The 18,991-nt window shown below is 45.7% G+C and overlaps 1 protein-coding gene across 5 annotated transcripts in view; it reads right to left on the minus strand.

Annotated features, from left to right (window-relative positions):
• Nucleotides 1–3,739: 3,739 nt before the first annotated feature.
• The window catches only part of ADORA2A (adenosine A2a receptor), a 30,472-nt gene continuing 15,220 nt past the window's right edge, over nucleotides 3,740–18,991 (minus strand). For 4 of the 5 annotated variants that reach the window (XM_055712082.1, XM_055712097.1, XM_055712089.1 and 1 more), the window contains 2 exons: nucleotides 17,350–18,242; nucleotides 3,740–9,825 (listed from right to left, as the gene is read on the minus strand). In XM_055712082.1, coding sequence (XP_055568057.1) covers nucleotides 8,865–9,825; nucleotides 17,350–17,699 — 1,311 coding nt within the window. In that variant the 5' untranslated portion in view covers nucleotides 17,700–18,242 and the 3' untranslated portion in view covers nucleotides 3,740–8,864. Of the gene's footprint in view, nucleotides 9,826–17,349; nucleotides 18,243–18,737; nucleotides 18,983–18,991 lie in introns of those variants that run through there. The other variant, XM_055712105.1, reaches the window with a different exon arrangement.

The following is an 18,991-nucleotide window of genomic DNA, read 5'->3' on the forward strand; positions in this document are numbered from 1 at the left end:
AGTGCTCATGTAGCCCAGCACCCCAGTGCCAGTGCTGGGTGCTCTGCTTTTGAGACTCTGCCTTTGAATCTGCCATAACCTTTGTGACATTAACTGCAGCTCGTAGCCTCTCAGGGACTGGGAAGGCAAACATTAGACCTCTTCTGCCCAGCACCTTTTGGCTCTGCAGAATAACTTCACAATCTGATGTGTTACCATCACCGAACAGCTTCGATTCAGCAGCACATGATTCCCAGTTGTCTGCAAATATCACAGCCCCTGCCACCAGGGCTAGCTCAGAAAACCTGGCTGCAATTGCTCACAATCATGGTTGACAGAAGAGATGGTATGGCAGGGATTCACTTGGCAGCAGCAAAGTCTCAGAGCTACCATTCCTGTCAACTGCAAAATTGGCCACATCCTCTGGATGATGGAATTGTTTAATATCATAGGATCCGGGGTGCATGGCAAGGCTGCTCAAAAGACATTATTGCAGGAAGCAATACTGTTCAATGCTGACTTAAACGCTTGATGGGTAATGCAGTAATGTGAAAAAATGGGAGTCCTCTTTGCCCCAAGATTCACACCACTGCAAACAATATTCTTCCTTTGCAAGACATTTCTTTTTATGGCCCAGTGGTAAAAGGTTATATCAGCATGGATTCAAAATGACCTTCATCCAGCCTGGATCAGCATGGTCAGAGATGCTGGGTCCAGTGCACCTGCCCTGCAGAAGGCTTCAGCATCTGCCACTGTTCAGCCCTTCAGCACACCTCCAAAACAGGAACTTGGCAAACAGAGCTAACAGAGTGCATTGCTAAGCAGAACATTCTGCCGAGTCCCAACACCAGGACTGCATGTTATAGTGCACTTGCCAATTCCTGAGTCAACTTTATTTATTATACACTAGAAAGGTCATGACGAATCTCAAAAGATAAAATCTGTGTCTGTCAAGCCACCTTCCTTATTTTCATTGGCCCAGTCCCTCACGTTCCACACCAACAATAACAGGACATGGGTTCAAGAGGCACCATGAGTGCAGCTTACCCCGAGATGGCCCAGGCTTGTTTTGCATTCTTTGTAGGACTGATCCAGGCTGCTCAGTTCTCTTTATTAGGACTTTTCCTGGATGCAATCACCACACTGCACAAGAGCCTTGCATCCCTGGGAACCCCCAAGCTCAGGCACAAACTTTCACAGCGCAGATGATGCCAAATGCCCAAATGATGCAGCTGCAAGTTCTCCATTAACATGAAGTTTCCAACTGAGATATGCCTAACTCCCATTTAGAAGTAATATCCTGGACTAATACCAGCCAAAAAGACATCCCTATGACCTCATCAACAGCTGAAGCAGCAAGATACCCCATGCACTTGGATTTGCTTCACTGTCATTATGAGCTGTTATCTAATGTCCTTGCCTCAGGTAAGGCAAAACATCAGAGCTGCCTAGGGCTATGGGTAAATCTTTGGCAAACAAAGCCTGAGTGATTGCAGCTCCAGTACTGTCAGTGTCCAAGCTTGAGCTTGCAGGTTTAAAGACTGCCCTGGGCTCTGTAGAAGTTGCAGTCACCTCTCTGGATTGCAGCTGGATACTCCCAAAAACCACAGTCCCAGGTTTGGAGTTCAGTGCAACAGGCTCAGACCACACAGTATGGATCTGCACTCCAGATAACCTCATCTTTGCACAGTTTATTCTGAACTTGCAGACTGAAAAGCTCTTTTCCCAGTCCTTCCCTTTCACTTGCTGAAAAATCACCGTGTTATTCTCAGAGCCAAATTTGTCTTAGACCTTACACCTTCTCTGATGTGTTGCAAGGTCTCCAATTCTTGAAACAAATTTCTGATTTTCTGAGATCTGGGTAGTACTTTCCAGTCACTCTGTAGGATCTCATCTGTGACTACTAGAGTCACACAACAGAGAAAAAAACAGTGTTTGTAAGTGGCACATCTTAAAGCCAAAACCATCCAACAGTTCCATCCACGGCGTCACTTCTGAGGAAACATCTCCAACATCCAGAAGTGCCCCCCTTTCTTCTCAGAACAGCACTGAAGAGGAGATTGGGAAGTCAGGGAGGAATGCAGCGAGACTCTGACCTTTGACCTTCGGTGAGTTGCATCATTTAACCTGAGGTGCTTATTTCCAGGATCACAGAGGTGGATTCCTCCCAGGATCTCTCTTGAGCTGGCAGAAGCCTGTCTCCCTTCCCTGAATGAACACATGGGGAACCTCACTCATTTGGCTGCTTCAGTCAAGTGCAAGGCAGTGAGAATCTTCCCTGTGAAAATAAATTGTGAGGTCCACAGGGCCTCAGAAAAGGTGCTCAGAGCTTTTAACTCTCTGATACTTCTCCCTGAAACACATGCTGGTCAAGAGCATAGCAGGCACTTGTACATACTATTCTTAGCAGTAAAGGCTTCCTGTTTGAGGGCAGAAATGACAAGGAAGATCCTGCTGCTTTAAATACTGTGAAAAGCTTTTTAGTCAAAAATGTTATCCACCCATTAGTAGGGAAAGCACCATCCTCCACAGCCCCATCCTACTAAACCACCCAGAAATGTCATCAGTTCCCCACTGCTGCAGTAATTATTACACTATTGAGCTATGTTATCCTCAGACAGCTCTCAGACCTCAGCAAAAGCCCTGCAAAGGTTTCTCTAGGTGACTAAGCCAAGGTGTGGATCTTTGAGCAGAGATTTCCAAATCAGGCCAATTGTGTTGTTAAACTGGAAGTTCTCTCTGTTCTTTCAAGTACTTGCTTTCTTTCTGGGGCCAGGTACAGCCATTGTTCCCCCTTTGGGCTCCTGCAGACACCCATTGTTCCTCAGAGCTCCTGGCCTTTGATGCTGCAGAACAAAACGAACAGTGTTTGTGAAAGGAGGGAAAAAAATCAAAAAGCTTTTCAATTACACAGTTGGTTGAACAGCTCAGGCACAGCTGGCCCCAGAGCACCAGGGTGCCAGCACCTCTCCACAAATGGGGGACCTCCAGCAAGGCCTCTAGCCCAGCTGCAAAATGAACCAAAAGAGGGAATGACCAGTAATTGATGGTTATCTGGTGAACTTTCATTTCATCACTTCCCAATTCCAAATACTCCTGGATCATACAGACTTTCACTAACCTACTCACACATATATTTAGTAGTTGCCAGCTGGAAAAAGCTGGAAATTGTTCCTGCTTCATCCTGTCAGAATTGCTCAGAATTGGTTTAAGGGACACCACAGCCGCATCTAGATTCACTACCTCGATTTCTAGACTAATTTGGCTGACATCAGGCTGGGCTAGCTCAGCCTGAGTGTCAGTGGCAGAACAGGAGGGACATCTGAAATCGTGATGATCTTACCAGGAGGTCTGAGGTAGGCGAGCCAGCAGGCTGGGATGTCCCAGTCACAGCTGGCAAATTTGTTTCATGGTCCAGTCACGGACCGTTCAGGTCCTGCTATGTAACACACTCTTCCTGACGCTGGAGTGGTTTGGGCAAATATGGTGCTCTACCTTGAGTTCAGTACGCAGCTGTAAACATTTCCTCTTATTGCCAAGATGACAGATCCCAGGATGTCAGAGATGTGAGGGGTCTTCCAGGCCATCTGGGTCTGTCACCTTAGTGCTAACGTCTTCTGCAAAGGAATAGGCAGCGCCAGAGAGAGAACTCTCCAGAAGGATCAATCTACAGAAAAAACCCTAATAAAATTATAAGAAAATACTTGCACAAAAAAAGGCCAGCCAGCCGGATCTTCATGGGACAAAGGCACTCACACTCTCTTTTACAAATATATTTTAATATTTTAATGCTTATTAAGAAATGTAACCAAGACAGACTCAGCAGCACCAGCGGCTCCTCACTGCCCAGCAGTCTGATGACTTCACAGATATGAAAACTTCACAGATTCAAAAAAACCCTTTGGTCAATGCACTTTAAATACATTTGCATGCACATATTCTCCCGCCCCCTTCCCTCCCCTCCCACTGGTAACTGACAAACAGAGGGAAAACAACAACTATATTCATAAAACATTTAAATTAAAAGAGTAACTGTTTTATAGTGACAGCGTGTGCAGCAGGGTGTTCATAGTGTCTTGGTTTGCAGACCACAGAGACAACCGCTCCACAGGACAGGGGTAATTAATGCCAGCTCCTGAGACAGAGTGGGGAAGGAAGCAAAGGATGTTCTCAGATCAACAGGTACCAGTTTTGATTTTAACATATCCTTGTGTGAATGGTCCCAGCAGACAAATAAGATGGGGAGTTACACACACAACACTGTCCCAGTTTGGGGATTCTCAGTCTGTCATGGTTAGTCATTCTCATGCAAATGAGGAACTGGTGTGATTTTTAGTTACTCTTGATGTGTTTTACTGTAAAGAAGGCCAAAATCTCAGGGCTAGAAAGAAAAAGCTCTCTGGTATGACTCAGTGCAGTTTGATGCTCAAAACTAATCGGGAGAGAACTATTAGGCAGCTAAACTTAGCAAACACCACTAGAAAGTATTCTACAGTTTTAATGCATTGCAGCACTGTTACTGCATGCTTGTCCTTCCCACAGAACATGGCTGGACTGATTTGTTTTTAGGTTGTGCTCACATTCATGAAGCAGAAGGGCTTTTGTTACACCTGGACATGCTCATGAAGTGAGACAATGTATCTAAAAAGGAGCTAATCCAGAAGAACCCGTCTCTGCCTTAGCCACACGCAGACCGTATGAAGATAACCTTCTGCACACATCAGGGAAGGCTGACCCTCTGCAGTGACCCTGGGAGAGCTGTAAGACTGCACATCCTTTCCAGAGTCCTTCCTCACCAAGTCACACCTTGGTTTCATGCCAGCACCATCTGAGCGATCCTCAGCACCTCCCAGCACATTCCTTCTCCCCTGAAATCCTCCCAAACACTTACCCTACAGATCTTCCTTCACCACCAAAATTTCCCATCTAACCGTAATCCTCCAGTCTTCTCCCAGACCTTAGAGACTTTTCTATACCCACCAGCATCCCCTGGAGCCTCTTTTCCAAGAATGGTTGAAGATTCAGACTAGTCCACATCAGCACCAAGTCCCTCTGCACAATAAGCTTCCCAGCACCAACTAGGGTCAGAGACAAACCCCTTCTGTCTCCAGCAATCCCAGCTGTCCCACCATGCCAAACTCCTTCTCTGTTCCAGAGCTGCAGCTCAGGCTTGCACAGAGCCTTGAAATATCACCGATCCAAAAGGAACTCTGCAGGACAAAGCTGTTAAGTGTATTTATTTGCACACACAAAAAGCAGCGTCCTATCGAGGAGAGCACCCCAAGAAGAACCCTTGATAAAATTACTCCTGGCAACTGATCAAACTTTACTTTCTCCAAAAGCCTATAAAGCAAATAAACTCTGGAGCCTAAGAGTCTTCAGGGAATGGTGAAATTCATGGAATGCCCTCACACCAAACAAGGCACCACATCTCTCTATGGGTCTTTAGCCATTTTTAGTAAGAAGTTCCAGCTCAAAGCAATTAGTCTCTTCTTACCCCAGCTCTTACTCTCTGGACCCACTGCACCTTGCATTCCCAAGGAGGTCTTCTCCAGCCTCTCCTGATAGTCACCTCATTCCTCCCTTTGTCTTGGTACCATCTTTGGTTATCCAGAACAGCTACATTTCATCAGCTGAACATTCTCCAGCTGGAAGGAAAATGGGGATATGAGTGGGGAGGTTAGTAAAAATTATTTAACTTTCACTTTTCTAATGATCCCTCCCCTATGCAGTTTGGAAGACAGGTACTTTTCTCGACAGTGGAGAGTGCTGCCAGGAGAAGGAAAGAGCACACTTCATCGAAGGGACCCTACAGCTTCTTTTTTTAATAAAAAAATATAATAAAATACGCAAGCCTTGAAATCACAATCCCTACGAAAGAAAAAATAAGAAGTCCAAAATTCTGTTCAAAAGGCTCATGCTCCCCCCAACAACTGCTTTGGAAACATCTTCTGAAGGTCCATCTCAGACATATGTTTGCCAGAAGGCACACAGCATGTGGTGCAATTGCTATCCCTTCCTTCCTGTTACTACAGACTTCCAACTCTATATAAAAGATGCTGCCTCCTTACCTCCACTGCAGTTCCTTCTGCATACTTCCCAGCCCCTTCACACACTCTTTTCATTTCAAATCTGGATCACTAATATTGAAAGGGACTGGACACACCTGGGGGGCACCTCAAACAGCAACAGAAAAGCTAATTTCGAGGCATCTGGAGCTCAGTAAGCTCGCATGGCAATCTGGTTGGGCAGGCAAGTTTTCTGGATTGACAATCTTGTTGCATCAACATAGATCAACTTGATTCTTGTGGCAACAAAACAAGAAGCTGCCATAATTGAGCGTGAAGCAGCTCAGGAAACAATAGAAAGCAACCAACCCACATCAGCTGTTGAAAGTCTGATGCAGTGTGGTATAAAACATCCCTTTTCAATGGCAACTACAGCTCAATAGGAGACACTTCTGCACTTGCGTGTGTTCCAGCACATGAGCGATGTTGGTATTTTCCCACACTTCCTTCCCCGCTCTGCTTCTTTGTGGACCTAATTGTTATTGACATGAATACCGGATGTAATTTTGTGTTATTCTTAGAAACATTTCAGCTCCCAACTGAGGCCTGAAGAGATCAGACCCCCATTTTCCTGACTTAGTTCCTCTGCTACTGTTACAGGAGGTCAGAGGAGCCACCCCACAAATAACCTACAGAAATGTTCCATCAAGAAAGATCAAGTGTAACCAGATCCCAAGTCACCCTGCAGAGGAGCTACCTACAACGTCAGCCACAGGGCAAGGGCTTAGTGTTTGTTAATAGTGCTGGAGTGATAATCCACTCCTCTGACGCTAGACTATATGGAAGAGCCGTGCCAAGAAAGCAGCAATTCAACTAAAATGTGAAGTCTATTGTTCTACAAACTTATCTGTCTTTCTGCTAAGGATTGTGGTGGCCAGCCACATCTTTTATCGACCTCACAGTAAGCTTTGTGCTAACCTGGAGCAGTTACATACTTGAACACGTTTGGCACTATAAACAACTCCCCACCTTCATGTAGGGAGACTGGCAAAAAGAAAATTCTCCTCATATAAACCTGACTTTTCATTTTAATAGTTCATAATATATAAAGTAAACATGGAATAAGAACACACAAACCTAACCTGCTCTTCCTCAAATATCAAAATCCAGCTCCCCTTTCCTTTCTGAAGATAAAATTATTCGGCTTCTGAAATGTTAATGGACAGTCACAAGGAGAAGCCAGGTTCAGGGGATGATATTTCTGGTGTTTTCAGCTAGGGAATAAGCTTCAGATGCCTGGAATTACCAGATTTTAGTTCTTCAGTAGGACCGTTACTGCCTGTCTCTCCAGAAGGCTGGTGGTATTGGACATAGATAATTATCTGGAAAACAAAACCCAGACAATCTTTAGGTAGAATTCAAGCTGACATGGCATCCTGCTGTCCTTGAGCTACCAGGCCTCAGAAGTGATACAGAGAATTATCAAACTGCCATGAAACACCTCTACAACAAACCACATCAGTGCATACACTTCCCACAGCACAGATTTGCCTGTTCTCTTCAGACTACTGCAGTTTCTAGGCTGATTTCTACTACTGTCGTCTTTCAGCTTCTCAGAGTAGGAGCATCTTCTAACAGATTGAGCTCTGTTGGTGCCTCTGCACCACAGGGGCACATCAGGCTTCACAGTAAAACACATCAGGAAAATCTGAAATCACAGGAGAAAAGAGCTCATTTGAATTCCAAAAACAAGTGTTAGGTATGCGTGTGTTCCTCCCTACCCCAAGAAAGAAGAAACAAAATCTCACAGCTTTTTGATTGAGGATGAAAACCATGAAACTACATAAAATTATCTCCTCTCACACACATTTGGGGTCCTGGAAAGAATCTGCATTCTAGGAGCTCAGGAATTACAAGCACAGAGAGAGGGAGAAAAAGCACACAGTGCCCACCAGCCTATAGACAGCTCACACACCCGACAGCTCTTCACAACACCTTGGGGCACGAGCACCCTGGTGACAGACACAGACCACAACCTGGCCTGCTTATCCACTATCTGCACCACCAAGTCCTGCTAACAGCCCTTTTGCTGAGGGAAATCCATATTACAGACTCCGTTTTCATTATTTGTTAGACAAAGTGGAGAGCTGCTATGAGGTTATATTTGCCTTGTGCATCTGGAACATTGAGCACTCAGGGAATGGATATGAGTTCTTGCCCATCTTTTATAACTTAACACAAAGTAATCTTATCAAGACAAGAAAAAAACACAACCACATTCGAGCAACCTGTTGCAGTATAAGCTTCAAAAACATGAACTGAAAGACGAAACGCCATGGTTGAAGGTATCCGAAGTTCCCATCAGGTGAATTCCTTCCCTCTCCAAGCGGTTGCTGGCATCCCTCCTGACCAATAGATGTTGCTATCCCCCTTCTGTTTGTTGCAGGGCCAAAGTACTAAAATGCCCTTTCCAATTCAGTGGGTATTTCCAGCCATGCTTTTATTTCTGTTGGTAAAGACAGCAAAACCGACATACAACCACAGATACACAGTACAGCATAATGTCATGATATGCCCTGCACCAGCAGAGTCTCCCAGTGCTGAACTTGGAAAACCATCTTTGACCTTGGCACTGCTCTTGATGTCAGGTCATTGACGGGTAACATGTCCCTCCTTCCTTAGTCCACTTCAGTGGTCTCTTGACTTTTCTCCAGTCTAGTATTTAGGATCATCCCAACTGTCCTGGATGGGGACCCCTTTCTCCACAGCGATCTGAATACACACCTCTCCCCCAACCCCCCAACCTCCCTTTCTGCCATGGCAGAGGTCACCAATGGAAAAAAAAATAATTCTACCAGGAAGACTTTGAAAGTCTCATCAGGAAACATCAGCTGCTGCGAAGGCTGCTCTTTCCAGATCTGAGTAAGACACCTGGGCATCAATTAGCTCTTCACTGTGAGGCTCCCTGTTCATGCATGCATCTGAGAGAATCCCATTTTTGCAGGAATGTGGGAGATGCCCATTTGTCTCCACATCCAGAGCATTTCCATTCTGGTGCCATTCCAAGCCAACTTTGCATTTGTTTAAGTCCTGTTTTTCAGGATCCCTGTGGATTTCTCCATTGGTGTACACCTCTAAGGCATACTCGCTGATTCGTATGCTGGCATTCTCTGCATCCCCGCCATGAGTGGAAGTCCTAGAGCTGGCTGTTCCTGCCTTGAACGGCTCCTTCCGGCCCAAGATATGCTGGCTGATGATTTTGCGGAAGGTGTATCGGAACTCCCTGATTCGGTAGGCATAAATTAGAGGATTTACAACCGAGTTGGCATGAGACAGGATAATAGCCAGATACATTAGCCAGAGGGGAGCATGGGCACAATTTGGGCAAAAAAGGGTAAAGCAGTTAATAATATGCAGCGGAAGCCAGCAGACTGCAAACAACCCGACGATGATAGCTAAAGACTTAGCTGCATGGACTTCCTTCTGCAAAGTGGAGCGAGAACGTTCCCCATGTACCATCTTGTTCTCCATCTGCTTGAGCTGCCGCCGGGCTGCCATGAAGATTTTCAAGTAGATACCAAACATGAGGAGGAGGGGCAGGAGCACACAGGCAAAGAAGTTGTAGTAGACCATGTACTCCATGGTGACCACAGCCTCAAAGAGACATGCCACCATACTGTTGCTGCAGTTGATGGGAGAGGTCTTATTGGAACCCAGCTCTTCAATCTGGGAACGATTGTGCCACCCTAGCATTGGTGTCAAGCCGATGATGAAAGATAATACCCAGCAGATGGCAATGATACCTTTAGCTCGAGAGCCAGTCACCAAGCCATTGTACCTATAAAGCAGAGGAAACAGGAATCATATCAGTATTGTTCAACAAGCCTCTGATACCCACACAACTTCCCAATGTCCCAAAAGACAGCAAGAAAGACACCTGCTTCTTCAGATGGGCCTTTGAACTGCCATGCAGAACCCACACAGCACAGCATGGACTCCACAATGACATTGTATGCCACCTATTTCCCTCCCCTTTCCTTTAGGCGGTGAGGAGGTGACAGAAAAGCAGGGAAATTAATACAGTTTTCATCTGTGTTCCTTCACTCCACCAGCCCACTGGGTCATGCATGTAGATCTTGCAGCCTGGATAATGAACAGCACTGCTCTGACCCTTGGTGAAGACCACTGTGGCTCTCTGGCTGAAGGCTGAGGTACTCCTCCTTTCTGGCAAAGGAGCAGCCTTATAGCACAGGATTGCTGTGTCTTGTAGTGGATCTGTGAGCCAAATAGCACAAAAGAACTCGGAGGCGCAGTGCCATCGACCTTGTGTCCGCGTTCAGGTGTGCTCCAGGGAAATTCTGCTGACTCAATCACAGAAGCCAGGCTGGCATCACCTTGCACAGTATCTCACTCTGCTCCACAATGGCACTTTCAGGAAGGCCAGCACCACCAACCTTCCTTAAATAACTGAGACAAGTCAGCAGTTTTCCTCACCAGCCCAAGTAAGCTGACCCCATATCCTTTTCAAACAGGAGGAGCTAAGCTGAGGACAGTGTTCCAGCTACAGGTGTGCTGTGGGCTGCATTCACACACCGAAGGGGACTTCAGCGGTGGAGGTATTGATATGTCTGGCTGAAGCCAGTGCTCTTAACAGGAAATTCTCCAAGATCTGTTGAAAGACGCAATAAGCAACATGGTAAGAATCTGACAATGCAGCCAGAGACCTTGGTTTGTTTGAAATACTGGCCAGTTCCCAAGGCCTCACAGGTTACTGCGAGTCCTGAGCTGACTCCACCAGCTCTTCTCTCTGAAAATGTAAATCAGGGCAACAGTTTAACATTTCAATGCAATTTCCTTCCCTTGGTAATGCTCAGCATGGGAAGTAGATGGCCAGATTCCCACATTGTCCAGTGTGGGTCCCACACTGTACTTGACCCCATGTGTCTGTGATCGGACAACGGTAGCACTGGGCTCCCAGTGTTTACCCAATGCTCCTTCTCCCTCTGTCCCCAGAATTCTCTCAGCAAACAAACATTCAAAAAAAGAATCCAACAAGCCATAGAAATCTTTCCATCTCTCAATGAAATAGTTATTCCCACAGGTTCATGCTCCTATCCCAATGCAAGTTCAAGACAGGGGGGGAGACAGGCGGCTTTTCCTGGGCACAGTACAGAATGGAGATCCTGCATGTGCTTTAAATCCCTGCTGATGGGCCTTGGAAAAAAAAACTGGCTCCACACAAAACCTGGCAGGCTTGAGTCTCCATTCTTCAGCTGCATTTCAAAATCAGAAAAGAGGGAGTGGGTAAGGCAGCCAACCACACAATTCCCAGTCACTGAAATCCTCCTTCCAGAAATGAGGGAGGGATTCAGCTGATTCTGAGAGATAAAAAGGTTTCTCCAGCAAGTAGTGGATCCTGCCCAATGTTTAGGGGATGCTAAGGGCACAGCATGGATGGTAGCAGGGAGCTGCTCACATTCAGACCTTATCAACGCAGCAAAACAGCATCTTGCTTTGGAAACTACACTTAGGGAGCAAGAGACTGGCTGAAGGCACTTAAAGCATGGAAAAAAAACCAAAACAAAACAAAAAACCCTCAAAACTCTGCAGCCTTGGAATTGGCTACATCTTGTCAGAGGAATTTTGAAATTGTGCAGCTGTTATCCCACGACTAGAGATGTCCCTTCCCTTCCCTTCCACTAAAAATATATTAATTACTGCTCCAGGCAAACACCCCCCCCACTTCTCCCTCCCTCTTACCCTCTGGGGATTCCCATGCAACAAACTTTACGAGGCTTAGGAACAGCACTTAACCCAAGCAGCTGCCTACTTTCCAGCTGCAGTGTTGTGCTGGCAGTGGCAATTATCCACCCATCAGCAGTGCATTTCTGCAATTCCTTGCTCAGTATCTCAAGGGGTTAAGAGAGAAAGTTCATAGCATCTCGTGACATAGTGTGCGGCACCATGTTGGCCAGGTACCCACTGAGAAGTTGTAATTCTCCTGGGAGAGCTTCATTTCTAGGATCCATAGGAGACACCTCTGGCTGACTTGGCTGAGGTAGCGTTATTGTTCAGATGGACTTTCCTGGACTCATTCCTTTTGTCCGCTTAGAGATGTCACCAGGCCAGTATTGGGGAGTTTGTGCACCTGTCTAGGCATCTTTCTAGGCTCACAGCAGCCAGCCCAAAGCTACTTTCTGTGTCCCCAGTGCTGTACATCGTAAGTTCAGGCCTTCCAGGATGCATCACATATACTGTGAGCTGCTGGCACCTATGTAGGAGACACAGCCTGCTGAAAGGAGCTGGTCACACCTGCAGCCCATGTTCTGCATAGCTGGCAGGTGACTTTGTAGCATGTCTGATGTGTCCAGACAGCACTGGATTGTCTGTGCACAAGCAGTTCTTGTGCTTCCTGGAAATACTGGAATTACTACATAAATGATGACTTCTACTCGTGAAATTCCAGACACAAAGAACATTAGCGCAGAGCATGGGCACACAGTGGAGCTGGGTGTGGGGATAGTGTCACCTGATTCCTCTAGAAAACAAAACTCACTTTTCCAAACACATGAAAATGTGGATGTTTTCCCCAAAATAATTTCACTTGCGCTGCTGCTCTCCCAACCATCAGGCTGGCAAACTGACTCCAGGATAGCAACTGCCCTTGGTGAATGTACAAGTCAGCTATGCTCCCTTGAGTAACCTGGCTGAGGATGCGGCACTTCTGGGTGCTTGGCCTAAACTCTATGTCATCGAGATAGTGATTCCCTCACAAAGTGCAGCACCTCACCAGTCTGATTCATAAACTATGTAGCTGGGTGGAGGACAGAGCTGGTGTAAGAACCACAGGGTCCTCAGGTAGAAGTTAAAATCTTTCCGTATGTTGCGTGATATGTAACTGGCCTAACTCATTGTCAAAAGCATCCAGCCAGCCTGCTGCTTGCCTTCCAAACCCACCTCTGGCTGACAGCACCGCACAATTGGCGAGATGGCTCTGCCATGCACGGAGCACATTTCAGCCACCTTTACTGCACCACACCAGAAAGCCTGTGCTCAGTTCTGAGGGCACTGGGCTTTGAACTGAATTCCAGCAGCGCTCAATGATTTTTAACAAATCACTACAAAACACTGTTCACAGAACACATCTGCTCAACAGCCCACGCCTCAGGCAGCTGCAGTCATAGGGAGCAAGAAAAAAGGAAGATATTCTGCCCTTATTACATGTACCTGGAAATGAGAGACACTGACAATCCCCGATCATCCAGGAAATCTTGTGGCAGAGCAAGAAACCAAACCCAGACCAGATTCGCATGCACCGCCTAAACAACGCTTTCCAAAAACTCTCAGTCAAGAAACCTTCTCCCCTATCACCAGGTGCTAACTGACACTAGTGCTTGTCTGCGCTGTGGAGACAGGGTAGGGTGGGATCTCACAGGTGGGCACAAGGCTCTCACAGAAGTGGTAATGGTGTGCAGGCACTGTTCTTTTGCTTGTGGCATGATCAGCTTCCAGGCTAAAACCTTGGTAACAGCAAGTTCCACTGTGGCCCACAAAGTCATTGAGAACTGGCATTGCTTTCAAAGCCATGCCCATGCTTGTTCAAAGGAGGTGAATTACGCTTTTTTCATATTAGGCTGAATCTGTCCATAATCTGTCACTAACATGAGCGCATGTAGGCAATGTCTGTTGTAAAGTTAAAAGGTTTATGGTGAGCAGGGAAATAAATAAGTCCAGATATGGCTCAGAGTGACAATAAAACATAAAATCCCTGATTCACTGATTCAGATGCTCATATATAAGCATTTGAGAAGGCAACCTTGGAGGATTAAAGCAACTGCTGAAAGACACTATTCTCAGCACAAAGGTCACTTCAATGCCCTATACTTTCAGGGTTTGTGCTCACCTCTCCTATTCTTCCTACCCCAGACTTCAAGAAGCCAGTCCTTCATGTCCAGCTCCCCTAGCCTCTGGCAGAAAAGCATCCCAGTACCACCTCAGAGCTGCGATTTCATCTGTTCCATCAATGTTCCAAATGTCAGGGAGCTGCACCTTAGTAATGCTTTCCCAGAGAAGCATCCCAGTAGCTTAGGCAGTCGTCTCCAAAGGAACTTTAGAGGAAAATGTCTGCACTTCAGTAGCTACTTACTGTATTTGGCACTGTATTACCTGCATAAATATTTATGCTGCAGGTGAATACCTGAACCCAGCACACAGAGCAGGCGGTAACCCTAGAAAACTTTTCCATTTGGCTGCAGAAAGAAAAATTTCTCCTCCCTTTCCAGTGCATCAGAGCTACCTGTCCTTCCACCGTGGGAGTATCTTTACCACAAATGCCTGCACAAGAGCACGTGGCTGGGCTCTGTGCCCATGCAGCATTTGCTGGCACCAAAAAGCCTGGAAAGCGGCAATTGTTCTTGGCCCATGACTTCATGCTGGAGCTCACACTCATGGCCAGTTTTGTTTAGAACACCCTGGGGGTTTATATCAGTGAGTACAGGTTTTCAGGTACCTGTCATGTCAGAGAGTTCGCATTTTATCCTAAAAGGAACAATGACTCATACTCACTTCCTAGGGAGTGCTTTTTTGCCACTTGTAGAGTGTTACATTCGTATAAATCCTGGCAGAATTCAGTGAAGTGTTTGAGAACTTCTGGTAAGTCTATCAAATTCTACACAATGGTTTAATCGTTTGAAAGGTAGAACCGATAAGAGGTTCACAAATCAGTTCAATGCGTTTTTAAATTTTACCTATAGGTATCTTTCCTTACTGCAATTTTTCTGGGGAGGATCTTTTATCCACAGAAAAACCATTCCAAAGGTAACTCTAATTATGCACTGAGGTGTCTAAAACCAAGCTGTATCAGAAATCCCACTCTTCTGCCTCCTTAACACTGACAGTTTATTTGTGTGGGAGTACACCTCCACATATATATCCACTGAGACATGAAGTTACCTTCCTTAGGACTAATCAGACATGAAACAGTAAAAAAGAAAAAGAAAAAATAGATTTGGCCCTTTTTGGTTTTGCTAGAGAGAAGGAAGTCTGATCTGTTATTTTTTTTATCTAATGAATATTAGGAATGCCTGGTGTTACCTTTCTTGTCCTCTGAGGAGGAGAGAAGAGGCTTTCCCAGGCATTAAAAGATGGGGTGAAAACATTGCACCTTCAGTGGCAGAACTTTCCTCCAATGGTTTGACACATTTTTCAGACAACCAGATATTAGAAAAAGAAAAAAAAAAAAAGAGATGTGTGCAGTCGAAATCGTATCACATTTCCTTCTTCAGCTAATCAGCTTTCACTTTCTCAGCATGTCTGAGGCTATAAATCTAATGCTTATTCATCCATAAATTCTTAAGGGGAAACACAATTGACAGGTTCTTCACTTCTACTGTAAAAGGACAAACCAGCAGAGGACACGGAGGGGGAGGAACACATGGATCTACCTGTGGGTATCTGCATCCAATCAACTCCGCTGTTTCTAGGGTGGACAAGGGCGTGCTCTGTTTTTTCAAAAACAAAATAGTGAACCAGTACCATGCCCAGCACTGATGAAGTCTGATTTTGCTAAAAGACTCTTTACCTTGGCTATTCCAGGAAATTAAAATTTCAAGACAATATAGTTGCAGTGATAACCCCAAATATGGGCAGAAATCCCAATTTTTAAAATCCTTTTCCTGGCAAGTCATCTTCTAGCAATAAGTGTGCTTAAACCGTCAGCAAAAGTCTTCAGAGTTAGCTCATGAGAGATGAATTAAAGACACTAGCAATCCCAAAATAACTTCGGAGGCAAGCTCACGAGGTCTACTCTACATATGTTTCTTTGTACCATTTATCATTATTTTGGTTTATAAACGGAAAACATCTACATGTAGAACTGTAGAAAAGTGGAAACAGTCCAATTTATAGGTAACTAATATTAATAGAGTTTTCTCCATAATGGAATCAAATAGCTACTCCTTACAACTACATCAAAAGTAGATTGCTGTTAACAGGTATGGCTGTAGGTTTGGGAACCAACAATTAACAATAATGTTATAGCAGTACAAGCTTGCTGAGGCAAAACTTCAGGAAAGACTGTGCTGGACTGGTCCACATGGAAAGGTAATTTCTGCAGCTCTAGGGAAAAGAATGCTTTCTATTTTTGAATGGGAGGTTTGTGTTAATTGAACTAAGTGCTGGATGGCCAAAGTATTCACATGAGACAAACCTATATTGCACAGATCAACACAAGTGATTTAAGCTCAACAGGAGTGAGGATGTCCAAAAACTCAAACTTGAGAGCACAACAATCAGAAACTAGTTCCATTGTTGCAGTCATGTTTGCTGTTCACGATAGGAAGCAAGCATTTCTGACAGTGTGCTGCATCCTCCTAAGGACAAGACAGGAAGGAAGGAGACTCCTACACTTCGCCAGCACTGGCCTCTCCCAGGGCTTCCTCTACACCTTTCGAGCTTACTGAATGACTTGGAAGCATTCAAAGCCAGTCCACAAAACAAAATTCTGCTTTGAACCCATGGTCAGATATGTCCCATCACAACAACATGCTTCTGGAAAACTGAACTGAGTAGCAGCCACTGCGCATGATGCAAAACTTCCCCTTGTCCCACATCAGCCTCCCTAGCTGCACATAAAGTAGTAGCTCGTCATGTTCAGCTTTCAAGCTCCGATACTGAAATGACCTTTTCTTCCTTTAAACTCCAGAGACCACAGAATAACCATCTGCAGGTCTGGGCTGAGACAAGCCTCTGCCTTGCCCTAATACCTGCCTTGCTTCCAGAGGCAGTGCCCAAGCTAGTCCAAATCTTCCTTAAGGCCCATTTCTTCATAGCCTGCTGCTTCTCCTCCCTCCACATTTAATGGGCCCCCAAGAGAAAACCCCCATCCACACTCTCCACAACTTTGCTGCTACCACTGCAGGCAGAGTCCCCCATTCTCCCTGCAGGGAAGGAGACAAATTGACCTCCACCCCTTTCTGCCCTCCACCACGTGTTGCTTTAGCTCCAGTTTCCCACAGCGATGCTTCTGGTGCTGTTGGCTGCAGCTCAGAGCACAGGTTATTGAGATGACCGCATAATCCTGTCTACATATGGAATGGCAGCTCCTAGGCAGCCCTGCTGCAATGCCATGGGCATACACCATGTGAGGACAGAGAAGGAACTGGTAAAAGAAGCGACCAGAAAATCCAGCAGCCAAGGCAGCCTTCAAGACCTAGAATTTTTTTTTTCAAATTACAACAGGAAAAGTGCTGATCCTCATTTAACTTTTCCTCCCTCAATTCATCTCCAGATACGCTGTTTTTAATGATGTTCATCCCTCCCCACCCTAGCCCCGCTCCACCCACCCAGCCCAATCCATGCTTACCTGAGGGGTATGCGGATTGCAATGATTCTGTCAATGGCAATAGCGAGGAGGCTGAAGATTGAACTCTGAGTCAAGACCAGGACGAAGCAGGCAATGAAAAGGCAGCCATAGAAGAAGGCACAGAAGCCAGTGCTGATGGTGATGGCAAAGGGGATTGCCAGCACACCCACGGCAATGTCAGCAGCAGCCAGGGACACCACAAAATAGTTGGTGACGTTCTGCAAGTTACTATTCAGATAGACTGCCCAGCAGACCAGGATGTTCCCCAGGATGGCCAGCACTGCAATGACCAGTTCCAGGATGATGTAAGCTACATCTGAGAGGAAGTCTTCTTTCCCATGTACTAGCATGGTGAGAACGACCAGGCTGATGTGAGAACGTGCCAGAAAAGCTCAGCGTTCATATCTGCAGAGCACTGAAGAGCCAAGACACCTCAAAGCTGCCTGGGGGCTGAAGAGGACTCTGTTGCCAGCCAGTGAAGGTTGCTTACACACCACCTTTTCTCCCCATAGCTGTTCACGATCTTTACAGTAGCGGGTGCCAAGAAAAAAACAAACAGGGCTTGCCAACTCCAGCAAAGTGGATTAACCAGATGCAGAATTCAAACTCCAGCAGATGAATGGACAGGAGATTACCTCACATAGACATACACTGCTCCCCAGGCCACAAAGTCCAGCAGGCAACATGACACAGAAACTGTATTTTATGGTAGCATCACGTCGGCTGTGACTTTTTCTTTCCTGTGACAATCACGGTGCTAGTCATGGCTTCCTGTCATGTACATACCTACTAGCAACATCTTCTGGTTCTCTTCTTCACCTTTTCCCACTAGGACTTGGGAAATCGTCTCTTTAGCTGAAGCAAACATTCAACTTCTTCACTTGTAGTTTCCTCTAAAAAAAAACACAAACCAAACACCGACCATATACGCTAAGTAATCAGCTCTGTGGAGGAGATGGGAAAAGCAAAATCTCATTAAAGTGGCACATTAAATTGATAATGGATATTAAACAGACCTAGAAGAATACATCATTGGCAAAAATCTCACATTTTGTCTATCCTGAAAGCTGCAGAGCCAACCCCAAGGTTCAGGAAGGCAGTAATTCACAGTGGTGATGAGAAACAAGGGACATTTTGTTTTCCATGCTACTAACCGAGCTGGCACTTCAGCAGCTGCTCGATAGTCTGCCCTGAAACATGAGAGCCCCACTAATTATGCCTTGGCAAGTGCTGTGGCTGCAGGGAGGAAAGGTGGAGGAGCCTCCTTACATACACCTGTCTCCCTCCGATCACAAACACAAGACTTGAGCCATCAGGTGCTGCCCACCCTTGTGTACTTTGCCACAAAAGTGTGCTGCACAAATACGCTGCTCCGCGATGACACGAACCTTCATTCATATGGGGGTTACGTTGCTGGCGTGTGGTCACCACTCTGTGGCCATACCTAGTCTTTCCCTCAAGTGCACAGATACTGGAACACGATCACCAGCAGGGAGAATAGTTTGAGGTATGTCAGACAGTGACATCTTCAAGGATTTTTTCTCCGAGTACATATACTCTGCAAGGGTCTCTGCAGGTTCCCCTCCTGCAACACCATAATTTTTGTTCACATAAATCTTTATCCTATAAGCAAACAATTTAT

Source organism: Falco cherrug, chromosome 1 (assembly GCF_023634085.1).
Source record: "Falco cherrug isolate bFalChe1 chromosome 1, bFalChe1.pri, whole genome shotgun sequence".
Taxonomy (NCBI): Eukaryota; Metazoa; Chordata; class Aves; order Falconiformes; family Falconidae; genus Falco; species Falco cherrug.